Source organism: Falco peregrinus (assembly GCF_023634155.1).
Source record: "Falco peregrinus isolate bFalPer1 chromosome 12 unlocalized genomic scaffold, bFalPer1.pri SUPER_12_unloc_7, whole genome shotgun sequence".
Taxonomy (NCBI): Eukaryota; Metazoa; Chordata; class Aves; order Falconiformes; family Falconidae; genus Falco; species Falco peregrinus.
The window spans coordinates 17,310-33,194 of record NW_026599555.1 but is presented as its reverse complement, the minus strand read 5'-3'; the positions used below and the strand labels follow the sequence as shown (position 1 = coordinate 33,194).

At 69.5% G+C, this 15,885-nt stretch overlaps 3 protein-coding genes across 3 annotated transcripts; 1 reads left to right on the top strand and 2 right to left on the bottom strand.

Annotated features, from left to right (window-relative positions):
• Positions 1 to 147: 147 nt before the first annotated feature.
• On the bottom strand, positions 148 to 1,391 carry IER2 (immediate early response 2). Its single transcript, XM_055793232.1, is given in 2 exon segments — positions 148 to 1,357; positions 1,359 to 1,391. Coding segments are annotated over 2 exon segments (1,050 nt in total). The 3' UTR covers positions 148 to 340.
• Positions 1,392 to 4,371: 2,980 nt separating this feature from the next.
• NACC1 (nucleus accumbens associated 1) lies at positions 4,372 to 10,107 on the bottom strand. Its single transcript, XM_055793235.1, is given in 7 exon segments — positions 4,372 to 5,245; positions 5,247 to 5,368; positions 5,959 to 6,056; positions 6,169 to 6,274; positions 6,362 to 6,538; positions 7,275 to 8,188; positions 9,983 to 10,107. Coding segments are annotated over 6 exon segments (1,536 nt in total). The 5' UTR covers positions 8,170 to 8,188; positions 9,983 to 10,107; the 3' UTR covers positions 4,372 to 5,107.
• Positions 10,040 to 15,852, top strand: TRMT1 (tRNA methyltransferase 1). Its single transcript, XM_055793233.1, is given in 19 exon segments — positions 10,040 to 10,450; positions 10,899 to 11,124; positions 12,203 to 12,258; positions 12,373 to 12,488; positions 12,596 to 12,783; positions 13,127 to 13,242; positions 13,322 to 13,434; positions 13,529 to 13,677; positions 13,757 to 13,840; positions 13,921 to 13,990; positions 14,084 to 14,218; positions 14,365 to 14,450; positions 14,782 to 14,890; positions 14,978 to 15,037; positions 15,039 to 15,055; positions 15,150 to 15,217; positions 15,220 to 15,269; positions 15,538 to 15,652; positions 15,743 to 15,852. Coding segments are annotated over 19 exon segments (2,118 nt in total). The 5' UTR covers positions 10,040 to 10,131; the 3' UTR covers positions 15,784 to 15,852.
• Positions 15,853 to 15,885: the final 33 nt, after the last annotated feature.

Genomic DNA, 15,885 nt, shown 5'->3' with positions numbered 1-15,885 from the left:
CCAATTTCCACCCCACCCCCACCAAGTGTTTGGGCCAAGCCAACCGACCTATCAGGGGACGCCCTCCAATTTGGGGGGAAGGGGGGCATCTAGGGGGGTGTCATAGGCACAGAGCAGCCCCCCCCCTTCACACCCCGAGGCAGCAGCTGCACAAAATCCACCTTTATTTAACAAAATAATAATTAAACAAATTCGGGCAGGGGGGGGCGCCCAGGGCCAGCCTAGGGCCCCCCCAGCACCACAAGCAGTAACGGAAGGAACGTCCAACCGTGGGGGGGTGGGGGTGTGTGTCCACCGAGAGTCCGTATGTCCCGGGGCTGGGGGGGGGCGTATCTCCGTCTCAACCCACTTTGTGCCGTCCGTGCCCCGGGGGGGGGGTCAGCACGCCCCGACGGCGCGGACCAGCAGCCCGAAGGCGGCGGCGGGCGGCCCCCGAGCAGCGCCCGGGCGGCCCCGGGGGCAGCGGCGGCTCCTCCGCCTCCAGCCGCGCCCGTTTGCTCCGGTACCGGCACCGGCCCGGCACCGGTGCAGCCGCTGCTCCGCCGCTTGCGCCCGGGCCGCGGGGGGGGCCGGGGGAGCCCGGCTCAGGCGGCGGTGGGGCGCGGGCGGCGCTCCGTGGATCCCGGGGGGGCAGCGGCGGAGGGTCGTGGTCCCGGATCGGGGTGGCCGGGGGGTGGTCCCGGTTCGTGGGGGTCCATGTGGTCGGGAGAGGTCCCACCGGTCCGCGATGCTGCGGGGGTCCCAGACCGGTCGGCTGGGGGGGCGTTCCTCGGTCTGGGGTCGGTCGGCTGGGGGGATCCCACCGGTTTCGCGGTGCTGCGGGGGTCCGGCGTCGACCGGCTGGGAGGGTCCCCCGGGTCCGCAGGCGGTTTGCTGTGGGGGTCCCACCGGTCCGGGACCGGTCGGCTGGGGGGGTCCCACGGGTTCGCGGTGCTGCGGGGATCCGCGATCGGTCGGCTCGGAGGGGTCCGTCGGTCCAGGGTCGGTCGGGCTGGGAGGGACCCCCCCAGTTCGCGGTGCTTCGGGGGTCCGGAGCCGGTCGGCTGGGGGGATCCCCCGGGTCCGCGGTGGTGCCGGGGTCCGGAACCGGCTGGCTCGGCGGGGTCCCTCGGTCCGGGACCGGTCGGCTGGGGGTGTCCCCCCGTTCCTGGGCACAGCGCGGGTCCCCCGTCGGGGGCTGCCCCCGGTGCGGGACGGGTGCCCCCCCCAGAGGGGTCCCGGTGCCGGGTCCCGGCTGCGCGGCCGCACGGGCGCTCAGGTAGCGGTGCCGGGCGGCCCGGACGAGCAGCGAGAGCTGGAGGCTCCGGTGCAGGCGGAGGCCGCCGCGCTGCAGGCGGCACCGGTACAGCTTCCACACCGGACACGGTGAGCAGCCGCTGCGCCTCCTCCATGGCGGCCGGCGGCGGACGCGGCGGGGCCGCCCCCGGGGCTCTTATAGCCCCGCCCGCCACCTCCCCCGCCCGCCCCCGCCCCCGCCCCCCCCCCCCGCATCCGGCCCCGCGGCGGCTCGGCCCGGCTCGGCGGCGCCGGGGTCGGAAATGCCCCGGGGGGGATGGGAGGGGGCTGCTGGGAGGAGGGGGGGGCTCTGCTGGGGAAGGGGGTCCCTGTGCCCCATACGGTGGGGGTCCCGGTGCCCCCCCCACGGGGTAAGGGGGTCCTGTGCACCCCCCCCCCCCCCCTCGAGGATCGGGTCCCTGTGGCCCATGGGGTGGGGGGTCCCGGTGACCCCCGCCGGGATCGTGTTCCTTTGCCCCTCTGGGTGACGGGGGTCCCTGTGCCGCACGGGCTGGGGGTCCCGGTGCCCCCCCCCGAATGGGGTCCCTGTGCCCCCTCCCGCCGGTAAAGGGGTCCCTGTGCCCCATACGGTGGTGATCCCGGTGCCCCCCCCCCCGGGATCGGGTCCCTGTGGCCCATGGGGTGAGGGTCCTGGGACCCCCCCCCCCCCCCCCTCCTTCCCGCGCGCCGCCCCGCCCCGCCCCGTGAGGTAACCGCGCGCCGTTTCCATGACTATATTTGGGGCCCGTGACGCCTGGAAGGGGAAGGGGGCGGGGACGCTTCCGCCGGCCCAAATAAGGGCAGGGGCGGGGCGCGCCGGGAGGGAGGCCCCGCCCCCTCCGGCGCCTACGCGCGCCCCGTCCCTGCGGCTGCTCGTGCAGCGTCCTCGCACGAGCCGTGCACAAGCGCCGAGTCTTGCACGGGTGTTGCACGAGGACCAGGCCTTGCACGAGCCTTGCACGAGCACTGGGCTTTGCATGAGCTTTGCACGAGCACGGGGGCCTTGCGCAAGCACGGGGCCTCCATGTGTACCAGGCTTTGCACAAGCACTGGCATTACGGAGCGTTGCACGAGCACTGCACAAATATTTCACGTGCAGCAGCGCTGTGTGTTCACTGGGCGCTGCACCAGCACCGTGCATCGCACACATACCCCCCCGTGCATGCACCAGCGCCTTGCACGAGTGCTGTGCCTTGCACATGCACTCCCCATGCATGCACCGTGCCTCGCGTGAGCGGTTTGCGCGTTGCACACACTACCTCTCTGCACACACCTTGCACAACCACCGTGCATTGCACGCCCTCCCCCCACATGCACCGGTGCCTTGCACACCCACCACCACCACACATCACCCCGTACCCCCACCCCCCGCCACCCCCGCTCCTCTCTGTGCAACACCCCTGTGCGACCCCCCCCCCGTGCAGCGCTCCCCCCCCCGGCCCCAGGGGGCATTTGGGAGGGCGGGGGGGGCGCCCCCCCAGCAGGCGGAGAGGCGGGGGGCTGTTACAAACCTCTGTGTTTTATTTATCATTATTAACATTTCTGCAGTCCCTCTCCGCTCTCGTACAGCAGTTCATGTGCAATTCTCCAGCGACTCGGGGGGGGCCGGGGGGGGCACCGGGAACGGGCGTCTTGGCACTTCATAAACGGGCGTCTTGGCACTTCATAACACAGGACAGACACTGGCAGCCCCGGGGGGGGGGTGGGGTAAGGGGGGGTAAGCGCAAGCCCGGGGTGGGGGTCCATGCTGCCGAGACGCCGCCGCACGCTCCCCGCTTCTGTACAGCTTTTGGGGTGGAAAAAAAACCAACAGAAAAAAAAAAAAAAAGGGGGGGGGGGGAAGGCCCCATCCCACTGAAATGGGGGGGGGGGGAGGGGGAGGGAAGGGGAGGGGAGGGGGCTGGGCTCACTGAGCGCCTGCAAAGCTGGGGAGGAGGATTGGGAGGACACGGCGGGGACCCCCCCGTTGGGCTGAGACCGTGCAACTCATCACACAGGGAATGGGGGGAAACTGAGGCACGGGGAAAATGGGGGGGTGGGGGGTGGGCTGTGAGGGGGGAAGGGGAAGAACCCAGGCGTCCGGGGCTTGGGGTGGAGTGAGAGGGGGCTGTGGGGGTCCCTGTGCCCCCCCCGGCCGGGGTGGCGGGGGGCGGGGCCAGGGTGGTTTGGCACGGAGCGGTGAGATAGTGGAGACGCGATCGGAGCCCGGGGGCCGGGCAGCGGGTAAGGCACTTGACCGAACGTCAGGAGACCTGTTGGGGGGGGGGAGGGGGGGGGGGCGGGGGGGCGGACGCCTGGGTTGCCTCCCAGCCCCTCCAGTTTGCACGGGGAGGGGCCACCAAACAGTGCCTCAGTTTCCCCCTTCAGGGCTTGGATAAAGCCGGTGCAAAGCCTGGAGAGGGGAGGGGGGGGGCAGAGCCACGGCTGGGGGGAGCGGAGGGGGCTGTATGTTCCCCCCTTGACCCCCCCTGCAGAGGTGGGCTGCCAACCCGCACCCCCTCCCCACATCAGGCTGGCCAGGCCGCTGGGCCCACCCCTGCCCAGGGGTGTCCCCGTGTCACCCCCCCAGCCCCCGGGATGGTAAAAGCCTTGTTGCAGCCGGCAGGAGCCCCAGCAGCGGGGGGCTAACGAAGGCGGGGGGCTAACGAGGAGGGGCTGCTCCTGTGCAGCCTTCAACCCCATGGGGGGGTCCCATCCCTGTGGAGGGGGGGGTCCAATATGAGCCACCCCCACCCACGCCCACAGCTGGCTGGGGGGGGGGGCACAGAGAGGGGACACCCCCTTTCTGATGGGGGGCGGGGGGGCTGGGCAGCACGGGGAGGGGACATGTGCCATCGCCTGGGGACAAACGCAGACGCCCAGAGAGATGCCGCCCCTGGGGGAGGGGGACGAGAGGGGAGGGGGGGGACACACACAACACCTGGAGAGACATGAGGAGGGGGGACCTGGGAGGGGACACACACAGTCACCTGGAGAGACTCTGGCCCCGGGGGGGGGGGGACGCGGGGGACCTGGGGGACACATGCAGGCGCTGGGGAGACGCCGGGACTTTGGGCGGGGGGGGGGGGGGGGGCGGGGCGGGGGGGATGGGGAAGACTGAGGCAAACGCGTGGGGTTGCCCAGAGAGATGCTGGTCCCTGGGCTGCGGGGGGGACACACACGGGACACAGGGGGGGGACACATGCGGTTGCCTGCAGAGACAGTGGCCCCGGGGAGGGGACACAGGGGACCCACGCGGGTGCCTGGAGAAACGTCACCTGGGGGGGGGGGGGAGGAGATGTGGAGGGCCCAGAGACAACATTGGGGACCTGGGTGGGGTGGGGGGCCAGGAGAGACGCTGACGCCCCCGGGGAGGGGATACGGGACCTCGTCAACTCCTGCCGTTTACGGCACGGAAGGAAAGCCCGAGCTGAGTGTGCCCCGGCCCCCCCAGCCCCCTGAAACCGCTTGGGAGGGGGGGGCAGAGGGGGGGAGGAGGGGGCAGCCAGGCTGAGCTGAGCCACTGCCACCCCCTCCCCAAATCCTAAACCCCGTGGGGAGGGGACCGGACCCCACAGCCAGGGGCCCCACAGTGGCACGGTGCCCTCCCCGGTGGCTCCCCTGCCCCTGGGGGGTCCCTGCCCCAAGGGGGTGCCCGCCTGGAGTCGGGGGGGGGGGGGTCCCCTACACCCACACGGGCCCCCTCCACGACCACAGGTCCCCCTACCCAGCGCAGGGGGGGTCCCACCACCGACAGGGACCCTCACCCAGCTGCAGGGGCCCTACCACAGGGGTTCCCTATGTGGTCGGGGTCCCCGCACCGGCGGGGGTCCCCGGGGCAGGGGGGTGGGGGTCACTGCAGACCCTCCCCGGGGGCACCTGCCTCGCCCTCGTGGCCAGCGGCCTCAAAGGCCGGCTCGGGGCCCATGATGTCGGGCTCCAGCTTGCCGGTGTCGTTGATGAAGGAGGTGTAGGAGTCACCCTCGGCCATACAGCAGCTTCAGCTTCGGGATCCAGCTCTTGCGCACAACGCGCCGGGCGTTGGTGCACATGTCGGCGGCGATGGCGTTCATCTCGCTCTCCTTGAAGTTGGGCGCGAAGTTCTGGCAGTAAACTGGGCGGGGAGGGGGGGGACGACACAGGGACATGGTGACACGGGTGACAGGGGCAGCGCCGCAGGGGTCCTCTGTGCTGCCCGCCCGCCCCTGTCACCAGCGTCGCAGGAAGGGGTTTGGCTCAGGGGAACCTGAACTGCACCTGTCGCTCCACTTTAGGTCTGTCCTGTCCCGGTCCCCGACTGTCACCTCTCTCCAGGGTCCCTTCAGCCCCGGGGTCCCCCCTGTCCTGATCATCCCCTCTCTGGGGTCCCCCCAGCCCCGAGGTCTGCCCTGTCTGTCCCCTACTGTCCCCTCTCTGGGGTGCCCCCAGCCCCGAGGTCTGCCCTGTCTGTCCCCTACTGTCCCCTCTCTGGGGTGTCCCCAGCCCCGGGGTCTGCCCTGTCCCCTCTCTGGGGTCTCCCCCTGTCCCCCATTTCCTGCCATCCCTCCCTCGCTGGGGTCTTCCCTATCCCCACGTACCCCCAGACCCAGTGGATCTCTCAATCCCAGGCTCCCCCTCATCCCTAGACCCCTCCGATTCTCTTTCCCTGGACCCCCCCCCCAACACTCCCGTGCCCCCCCCGTCCCCCCGTGTGCCCCCACTCACACTTGACGGCGTGCAGGACCCGGCTGTCCAGCGGCTTTCGGCTCGGGTCATTGGTGGACGAGCGGATGCCCGTGCCGCAGCTGTTGGCCAGGGTGTTGCTGGCGAGGGAGCGAAGAAGAGGGGTGAGAACGTGGGTGTCCAGCCCCCCCAACCCCTGTGGGACCCCAAAACCGGGCAGGGGGAGAAGCCAGGCGCCCTGGCCCGACTCACCGGTCAAAGAAAGACGCCAGGAGCCGCCGCAGCAGGACTTTGTGCCGCGTCCCCGCACTGACGTGGCAGTTCATCAGCTGCGCCCGCGTGATGTAGACGTTGGTGCCTGGGGAGGGACACGGGCGGGTGAGCGGGGCTGGGCACCCCCTGGGGACCCCCACCCCGCGGGGACACCCCCCCCTTCCCCACGTACCTGTGACGAGCTCCAGCTTCTCGGCGGGGTCTCCCTCGTCGTAGAGCTTGGGGTGGCAGCGGTTCCCGATCTGGTTGATGAGCTCGGCCGGCAGCGAGGCCAGGTCCTGCCGCACCCGCACCCGGTTGCGTGACTCCGAGGTGGCCTGGTCCGGCAGCGCCTCCACCTTCTCGGCGGCTGGGGAGGGGTGACCCCAGGGGGCGGGGGGACACAGGGGGTCAGCTGGGGGGGGGTCACCCCAGGGCTCCCATCCCACCGACGCAGTCCCCGAGGGGACACGGGGACTCAGCGACAGCTCAACTCCTGGCCGTGTGCCTCCCATAACCATCACCAGGGGGTGGAGCCCCACCAGGCCACACCCACAAACACCACCCACAAGGGGTGGAGCCTAACAGACCACACCCAGCACTCATTCCCTACAGCAGGGCTCCTTCCCACCAATAGCCACACCCATGGGTGGGCCCGTAAGCCACGCCCACCCACAGACACAGCCTAGGAGTGGGCCCATAAGCCACGCCCACCCACAGACACAGCCTATGGGTGGGGCCTAACTCCTCTAGCTCCACCCCCTGAGCCTGGAAGCCTCTGGCCACACCCCCAGAGAGGTGGAGCCTCAGGTGACCCCACCCACATCCCCAAAACATACCCCCCAGATGTGGCCACACCCCTCCCCAGCCACGCCTGAGACTGGGCATTAGGTGACCCTGTCTCATGGGTGGGGCATTAGGTGACCACACCCCTTAATGGGTGTGCCCCCGATGACCACACCCCCACAACGGGCAGAGCCCCACCTGACCACACCCCCACAAAGAACCCCATCCCCTCAAACCACACCCCGTGGGTGGAGCCTCAGTGTGTCACACCCAGTGGGCGGTGCCCCCACCGACCACGCCCCGCATGGGCGGAGCCTCACCTGCCTGCCCTACATTCATCATGCTGTACATGGTGTACATGTTGCAGATCTGGCGGTACTGCTCGTCCGAGCCTTCCTCGCCCCCGTCCTCCTCCTCGTCCTCCTCGTTGTGGAAGGAACCGGGGCTGTCGCTCGTGTAGGCACTGGACGTGCCGCCGGGGCTGGTTTGGTCAGCCGCGCTGGGGCCGGGCGCTGCCGCCGCCGCTGCCGCTGGGGCTGGCCCCGCTGCAGCCGCTGGGGCTGGGGGCTGCGGCTGGCGTCCCGGCTCGGGCGCGGAGAATTTGGCCATCTTACGGCTGCCATTGCCGCCGGCGGCGCCGTCCTTGGGGCCGCCATCCCAGAGGCGCTTGACCACGAAGGTGCACTGCACCCCCTCGGGCTCTCCCTGCTCCGTCTTCACCCGCGAGACCAGGGGCAGGGCGGCAGCGCCCGAGGGCCACCCCGAGGTCTGAGCCACGGGGCTCTGGGGCTCGGAGGAGGGTGCCTCCTCGCCGTGCAGCCCCTGCGAGTCGCAGCTGGGCGAGCTGACCTTGAGGAAGAACTCAGTCCCCTTCTCCATGATCTCCTGGATCTGCAGGAAGCCGGCCGTGTACATCAGCAGGAACTGGTCGCCCACGTTCATGCTCAGCCGTCCTGTGTAGCAGAAGCTGAGGATCTGCTGGAAGGACTGGGGCTGGACGGCGGCTGGCAGCTCCACCACCGCGCTCTTGCTGCTGTTGAAAAGGTCCCGAAAATAGGAGCTGCTGGCGGCCAGCACGGCCCGGTGCGCCTTGAACGCGTGGCCCTTCACTACCACCGAGACGTCGCAGTACAGCCCCTGCAGCCGCTGCTCGTTCAGGCACTCCAGGATGCTGTTCCCAAAGTTGGGGATCTCCATCTGCAGCGTCTGAGCCATCGCGGGAGCCGACGGGGGCCTGTGGGGACGAGGAGGGGGACACGGGGCAGGGGTGGGGATGGGGACACGGGGAGTGGGGTGGACGGGGGGGGGAGAGGGACACAGGGAGTAGGGCAGGCATAGGGACCATGGACATGGGTGAGTAAGGAGCCAGGCAGATGTGGGGGACACATGGAGGCAGGGACACGGGGCAAACACAGGGGGGACACAGGACAGACATGCAGGACACATGGGACAGACATGGGGGACACACGGGGACAGGGGCACGGGGCACGGGGCAGACGTGGGGGACACACAGGGACAGGGACACGGGGCATGGGGCAGACGTGGGGGACACGCACGGACAGCGGGGACAGGGACACAGAGGGAAGGGGGGCAGCCCCAGGGGAACAGGGACCCCAGGAGCAGTGTATGAGGACACACAGATGGGGCAGAGACGCAGCGGTGACAGGCAGCAGGGCAGGGACATGGGGACAGACAGACAGCGAGGCACATGGAGAAGGGCAGAGATGGGGGGAGGGGGGACAGAGGATGGGGGCAGGACATGGCGGGAAGGGGACAGGGACAGAGAGATGAGGAACAGACCAGGCACAGGAATTCAGACATGGCCCCACAGGGGTCCAGTGTGTCCCCCAAAACTGAGCTCACCCTGGCACCCACCCGGACCCCCATCTCCCCCCTCCCAGCCCCCCAGTCTGGGGCTGCCCCAGGAACAACTCCCCATCCCGGGTTGGGTGGGGGCGAGGGGAGGGGGACACGACTGAAAAATGGGGCTGGAGAACCCCCCAAATGGGCTTTCAATGGGGTGTGGGTGCCCCACAAATTGGGGGATGCCCCGGGGGGTCTCAGAGCCCCCCCGAGATTGGGGAAGGGGTCGCCAGCTGGGAGAGGAGGGGGGTGAGGCTGGATGGACACACAGACACGGTGGAGTGGGAGGAAGCAGCAGGTTTCCCCTTTTGGGGTGGCATTTTCGAGGGGGGTCCCTATCTGAGGAGGGGTCCCCAGGCATAGGGACATGGGGGTGCTCAGGCCAAGGGGTGCCCCGGGCCTAGCAGGGTCCCAGCTGAGGTGGGGGGGCAGTTCTGGTAAATACGGGGTATCCCCCCCTTCTTCTAGGGTGGTGAGAGGACCCCTCCAGCTGGGGAGGACCAGGGGGTCTCCAACATTTGGGGGAGGCGGGGGGGGGACACGACACCCCACACTTCAGGCAGGGGCTTTACGGGATCTTATTCCTTGAGGTGGAATAGGGGTTCCACAGGACTTGGGGGGGGGGGACGGGACGGGGAACACGGAGACCCCCCCATTCTGGGAAGAACGAAGTTTCCCCATTTTTTTGGGGGGGAAACCCACTCCCCAGGCTGGGGACAGGGGGGACCCCCACTCCTTGGGGGTGAGACAGGGGGGCCCACGACCCCTCGGAGGGGGCAATGGGGGGGTATCCCCCCACCTGGGGGAAACAACGGGGAGAACACAAATTTCGGGGCGGGGGGAGATGACAAATACCCCGGTCCAGGAGAGGGAGGACCCCAAAACACAGGCGGGGGGGCGGGAAGGGATGGGGATCCCCAGATCTGGGGGGGGGGGGCGTACTCCCTGGGTAATGGGGGGGCGCAGGGGGATCCCCCAACCCGGGGGGCGGGAAGGCGGCGCAGGCCCAAGGAAATGGGGGGGAGGGGGAAAGGCCCGGGACGGGGGGGGGGGGAGGGGGGGAGTAACGGGGGGAGGAGGCCGGGGGGGCGGGGCCAGGCCCGAGGGGGCGGGAGGCGGGGGGGGTGGCGGGGCTGGGGAAGGGGAGGGGCTGTCTCCGCCTTACCGGAGGCCGGGGGGGCGCTGCGCTGCGGCTCCGGCCGCTCCCGGTGCCGCTGCCGGTGCCCGTCCCCGTCCCCGCCGCGCTCAGCGGCCATTCATTGTGCGACAGGCGCGCTCAGCCGAACGCCGCATCACCCGGCGCGCCGCCCGCGCATGCGCACCCGGCGCAGGCCTGACCAGCCGAGCGCCGAGCAGCTCCGCGACACCCTCCCTGCGCTCCCATTGGAGATAACGGCAGGGAGGAGGGCGACGCGCAAAGCCACGGGTGTCCCTGCCCCGCACGCGGGATCAGCTAGGGGTCCCCCTCTGGGTGGCTATGGGTGGGATCAAGTCGGGGTCCTCCCCCCTTTCCTCAGGATCCGGTTTCCCGGCCGCGTTTCGGGGCCGGCGGAGGTTTTATGGCACTCGCGAGGCACCGTCGGCCGCGCGTCACGTGACCGCATGCCGCCCGCCGCAAGATGGCGGCGCCCATGTGAGGGGCGGCGCGGAGGATGCGCGGGGCGGCGCGGGCGAGGTGAGCGGCGGGGGGGGGGCGGGGAGGGGGGATGTTACCGGCGGCGGGGGGGGGGGAGGAGAAGCGGGGGCGTGTCCTGAAGGGGCGAGGCCGGGGGGCGTGGCCTGGCGCAGTGCGTGCGGCGCTGGGGGTGCCCGGCCTTGTCCTGCGCCACGTGTTGTTGTTGGGGGTGGGGGGCGCCACCCTACCTCGGTCCTGCCCTGGGGGTTCGACCCCCGGCTCCGTGCCCGCTCCCCTCGCCTGACCCCCCCATTTCCCCCCGCGGGGGGGTCGTCTCCTTCTGCATTCCCCACCCCTTGCTCCCCCTTTTGGGGGTGTCCCTCTTTTCCCTGTGCCCTCTCCCCCCCAGACGGCTCCATCTCCCCCAGGCCGCTCCAGTACAACATTAACCCCCCCGCCCCCCCAGCCGCAGCGGCTGCCTTCAGTGCCCTTCGCAGAGCCAGCTCGGGCCTCCCCCGCGGTCCCGCTGCCATGGATGGGGCCTCCCCCAACGGCTCTGGGCCTCCCCCGGGACCCGGGAGCCCCCCCGGGACTGGCGAGACGCTGATCTCCGAGGGCCGAGCCACCATCCTCTTCCCCAGTGCCAACGAGGTTTTCTACAACCCCGTGCAGGGCTTCAACCGCGACCTGACGTGAGTGGGGCTGGGAGGCCCAGGGGCATCATGGAGGGGGCAGGGGGGGCTCAGGGTTGCCCTGGTGGGGTCACAGGGGGGGCTCCGGGGTGTCTCAGGAGGGTTGAGAGGCCATGGAGCTGTCCCAGGGGGACTCTGGGGTGTCCTGAGGGGATTGTGGGGGGTTCTCAGGTGTCTTGGGAGGATTGTGGGGGGCTCTGGGGTGTGCTGGGGGGATTGTGGGGGGCTCTGGGGTGTCCTGGGAGGATGTGGGGGGCTCTGGGGTGTCCCAAGGGGATTGTGGTGGACTCTGGGGTAACCCAGGGGGTTATGGGGGGCTCTGGGGTGTCTTGGGAGGGCTGTGGGGGGCTCTCAGATGTCCTGGGAGGATTGTGGGGGGCTCTGGAGTGTCCGGGGGGGGATTGTGGGGGGCTCCGGGGTGCCCCAAGGGGATTGTGGTGGACTCTGGGGTAACCCAGGGGGTTATGGGGGGCTCCTGGGTGTCTTGGGAGGACTGTGGGGGGCTCTGGGGTGTGCTGGAGGGATTGTGGTGGGATCTGGGGTGTCCTGGGAGGATTGTGGTGGGATCTGGAGTGACCTGGGAAGATTGTGGGGAGCTCTTGTGTGTCCCTGGGGGATTATGGGGGGCTCTAGTGTGTCCTGGGAGGACTGTGGGGGACTCTCAGGTGTCTTGGGAGGGCTCTGAGTTGTCCCAAGAGGATTGTGGTAGAGTCTGGAGTATCCCAGGGGATTATGGGGGGCTCTCGGATGTCCTGGGAGGACTGTGGGGGGCTCTGGAGGAGTGTCCAGGGGGGGATTGTGGTGGCTCCGGGGTGTCCCAAGGGGATTGTGGTGGACTCTGGGGTAACCCAGGGGGTTATGGGGGGCTCTGGGGTGTGCTGTGGGGATTGTGGGGGGCTCTGGGGTGACCTGGGAGGATTGTGGGGCACTCTTGTGTGCCCCTGGGGGTTATGGGGGGCTCTAGTGTGTCCTGGGAGGACTGTGGGGGGGGGGGGCTACGCTGCTCCAGGGGGACTAGGAGGGGTTGGGATCACCCCCTCCCCCTCCAGGAGGGTCCCTGATGCCCCGTCCCCCTCAGCTGCGCCGTCATGACGGAGTTTGCTCGGCTCCAGCTGCAGCCAAAGGGGATCCAGGGTAGGTACAATCTCGGGGTCCCCTGGGCTACCCCTTGGCCACATCCTTGGGGTCCCCGTCCTTGGGGTCTCCATCCCCAGGACTCTGCCACCAGCCCCCCTACCTCTTTTCCAGTCGTCCTCCCCGGGGAGGAGAAGATGGACACGGGGAACACGCAGCCACCAGAGGATGGTGACACCGCACCAGCGCCCGAGGCCCCACAGACAGTGAAGCCTGGAGAAGCCTGCGAGGTGCTGGGGTGGGTGGGGGGCTGCAGGGTTCCCTCTGTCCCCCGCCAGGGGGTCTGTGCCCTGCTGCCCCCCCCCCAGCCCTCGTCGGCAGCTCCCTCTCCCCACAGGGAGGGCTGCGGGTGCTGGAGGCGCTGGCGGCCTCGGGGCTCCGCTCCATCCGCTTCGCCAAGGAGGTGCCGGGGCTACGGGCCGTGGTGGCCAACGACTTCTCAGCCCGGGCGGTGGAGCTGATGAACCGCAACGTGGCCTTCAACGGGGTGGGGGCCCTGGTGGCCCCCCGCATGGCCGACGCCAGGTACCCGCTCTGCGCTCCCCCCCGGCACCCCACCCTGAAGCCTGCTGGGGAGTGGGATGCTGTGGTTCACCCCTGCCCAGCACCCTCGGGACACCCAGGATCAGGCTTCAAACTGGTCCCAGTGTCCCTGTGGTGGGGCTCAGGGGGGATATGCTGCCCTTGCTGCACCGAGGGGTGCAGCCCTAAGGTGGGGCTGGTTCGTGGGGACCCCCACCAGTCCCTCCCAGCAGGTGCTGGGCCCCTGTGGTTCGTGTGGGGCCTCATGAGGGCTGGGGGGCTCTGGGACATCGAGGGGGGCTGATTGGGTTCTCCATGGCCCCGGGACCCCCCTTCCCACCCCCAGGATGCTGATGTACCAGTGCAAGGCAGACAGGGAGCCCTTTGACGTGATCGATCTGGACCCCTACGGCAGCCCCGCGCCCTTCCTGGATGCCGCTGTGCAGGCTGTGAGCGAGGGAGGTGAGCAGGGGGGCTGGGGGGGGTCTCCTGGACCACTGGCTCCTCCTGGTGGCACCCCCTGACCCCCCACCCCGGGCAGGGCTGCTCTGTGTCACCTGCACAGACATGGGCGTGATGGCAGGCAACAGCGCCGAAACCTGTTACAGCAAATACGGGGCCGTGTCCCTCAAGGGCAAGTTCTGCCACGAGATGGTGAGTGCTTGGGGGTTCCCCGAGACCCCCACCCTCCTGCTGGCACTGCAGGGGCGGGCAGCTGGTCAGGGCTGTCCTATCCCCCCCTCCCCAGGCCCTCCGGATCATCCTGCACAGCCTGGACAGCCGTGCCAACTGCTACCAGCGCTTCATCGTGCCGCTGCTCTCGGTCAGCGCCGACTTCTACATCCGCGTCTTCGTGCGGGTCTTCACAGGGCAGGCGAAGGTGAAAGCCTCGGCCAGGTGATGGCAGGCCAGGTGGGAGGGGGCTGCACCCTCTGGCTGCCCCCTGACCCCCCTCCCCACCTCCTTGTCCTGGCAGCAAGCAGGCTCTGGTGTACCACTGCGTGGGCTGCGGCACCCACCACCTCCAGCGCCTGGGCAAAGTCACGAGCCATGGCACTGGGTATGGCGGGGGGCCCTGTGAGGGTGGGGGGTGCCCTGTGAGGGTGGGGGGCTCTCTCACACCTCATTTCCCCCTTCCAGCTTCAAGTACGGGGCAGCCACGGGGCCACCTGTGGGTCCCACCTGTGAGTACTGCCAGCAGCGGCACCAGGTGGGTGCGTGTCCCCTCTGTCCCCTTGGTGTGTCCCCCTCTGGCACTGACACCCCACCCCGCCCCTTGTGTGTCCCCCCGCCCCCTCCCCAGCTGGGTGGTCCCATGTGGGCTGAGCCCCTGCATGACGTGGCCTTCGTGGAAAACGTGCTGGCAGCGCTGGAGAGCAGCCCCGGGCGCTTCCAGACAGAGGAGCGCATGCGGGGGATGCTCAGTGTCATCACCGAGGTATTGGGGGACACACACACACGACGGGGGGGGGGATGGGGACGGCTTCCGGCCCCCTGTGCGCGAGGCAGGGCTGAGCCTGCCGCCCCCGCCTCTGAGTCTGGGGGCTGGTGCTGACTCTGCCGCTCTCCATGCGCCGAGGGCAGGAGCTCAGCGATGTCCCGCTCTACTACACCCTGGACAGCCTCAGCAGCACCATCCACTGCAACACCCCCTCGCTGCTGCAGTTCAGGTAGGGCCCCCCCAAAATCCCCCACAGCCACCCCCACGCTCCCAGGCTGGAGCCACCTCAAACCTCCTAGAGCCCCCAGGGCACTTTGAAACACCCCCCCCCCCCCCCCCCCCCCCCCCCCCCAGCAGTTCCCCAGGCCAGAGCTCCCCAAACCCACCCAAATTCCTGGGGCTGGAGCTCCCCACCCCCCCCCAAACTCTGCCACCAGCCCCCAGAGCCACCCCGAATTCCCCCCAAACTCGCCCCCCCAAGCCCCCTGCCCCTCCTGCTTGTGCACACCCACCGCCCCCTCCTCTGGCTCACCCTGTGCCCCCCCCCACCCCCCCCCCAGGTCTGCCCTCCTGCACGCTGGCTACCGTGTCTCGCTCTCCCACGCCTGCAAGAACGCTGTGAAGACGGATGCGCCGCCTGGCGTGCTCTGGGACATCATGCGCTGCTGGGTGAGGAGTGGGGGGTCAAGGACACCCCCCCCCCCCCAACCCTGGGGCTTAGCTGACCCCCCCCCCCCCCCGTCTCGTCTCCCCCAGGCCAAAATCCACCCAGTGAAGCGCGAGCGGTTCGCAGAGACCAGCCCGGCTTCCCGCATCCCTCTCCGTGGAGCCCACGTACGACCCCGCAGTGGACAGTGAGGGGCGGGGCCCCACCTCGCTGACCCCCAAAACGGCTCTGACACACCCCCCCTAACTCCCCCCCCTCCAGGCTCCAAGCATCCTTCACACTCCGCGACGATGCCAACCCCAGCTCCAGAAAACGTGGCTTGAAGCGCTTCCCGGAAACCCTGAAGCTATTTGGGGGCCCAAAGCCAGGGGCCAAGGCTGGGTAAGGGCAGGGGGCGCTTCTCGGGTAGGCGATGGTGGGGTCGGGCACCCAGCAGCCCCCCCCCCTCCCCCCCCAAACAAGTGAGACCAAAACGGTGTTGGGTTGTACCCCGGCCTTTTGCCAGGAGGGGAGGATAAAGACCCCCAAAAAAAGGCGATGACGAGGGAAGAGTCCCTCATTCTGTCTTTTTTTTTTGGGGGGGGGGGGGGGAGGGGGGACACATCTCCTCCCCCCCTTCCCCCCCAGTCCTCAGCTCGTGGCCCCCCAGGGTTGGCATCTCTTCCTCCCTCCAGGAGATGCGGAAGCGGCACCAAAACAAACGGACGAAGCGGACGGAGGACGGCACCAGCCTGAAAAGCTTCCCCTGCAAACGCTTCAGGGAGGTGGGTGAAGGTCTGGGAACAAGGTGGGGGACAACAGAATAAAAGGGGGGGGGCGTGCCCCAGCCCCCTCACCCATCTCCCCTCCTGCAGGGAAACTGCTCCTTGGGTGCCCGGTGCTGCTACTCACATGAGGGGGAGCCCCCGGCCCGCCCCCAACCCTGATGCTACGTCTCACCCCCATTAAATCATGCCTGAGAAAAGTCTCGTGGTTTTTAATGCACTTATGGGGGGGT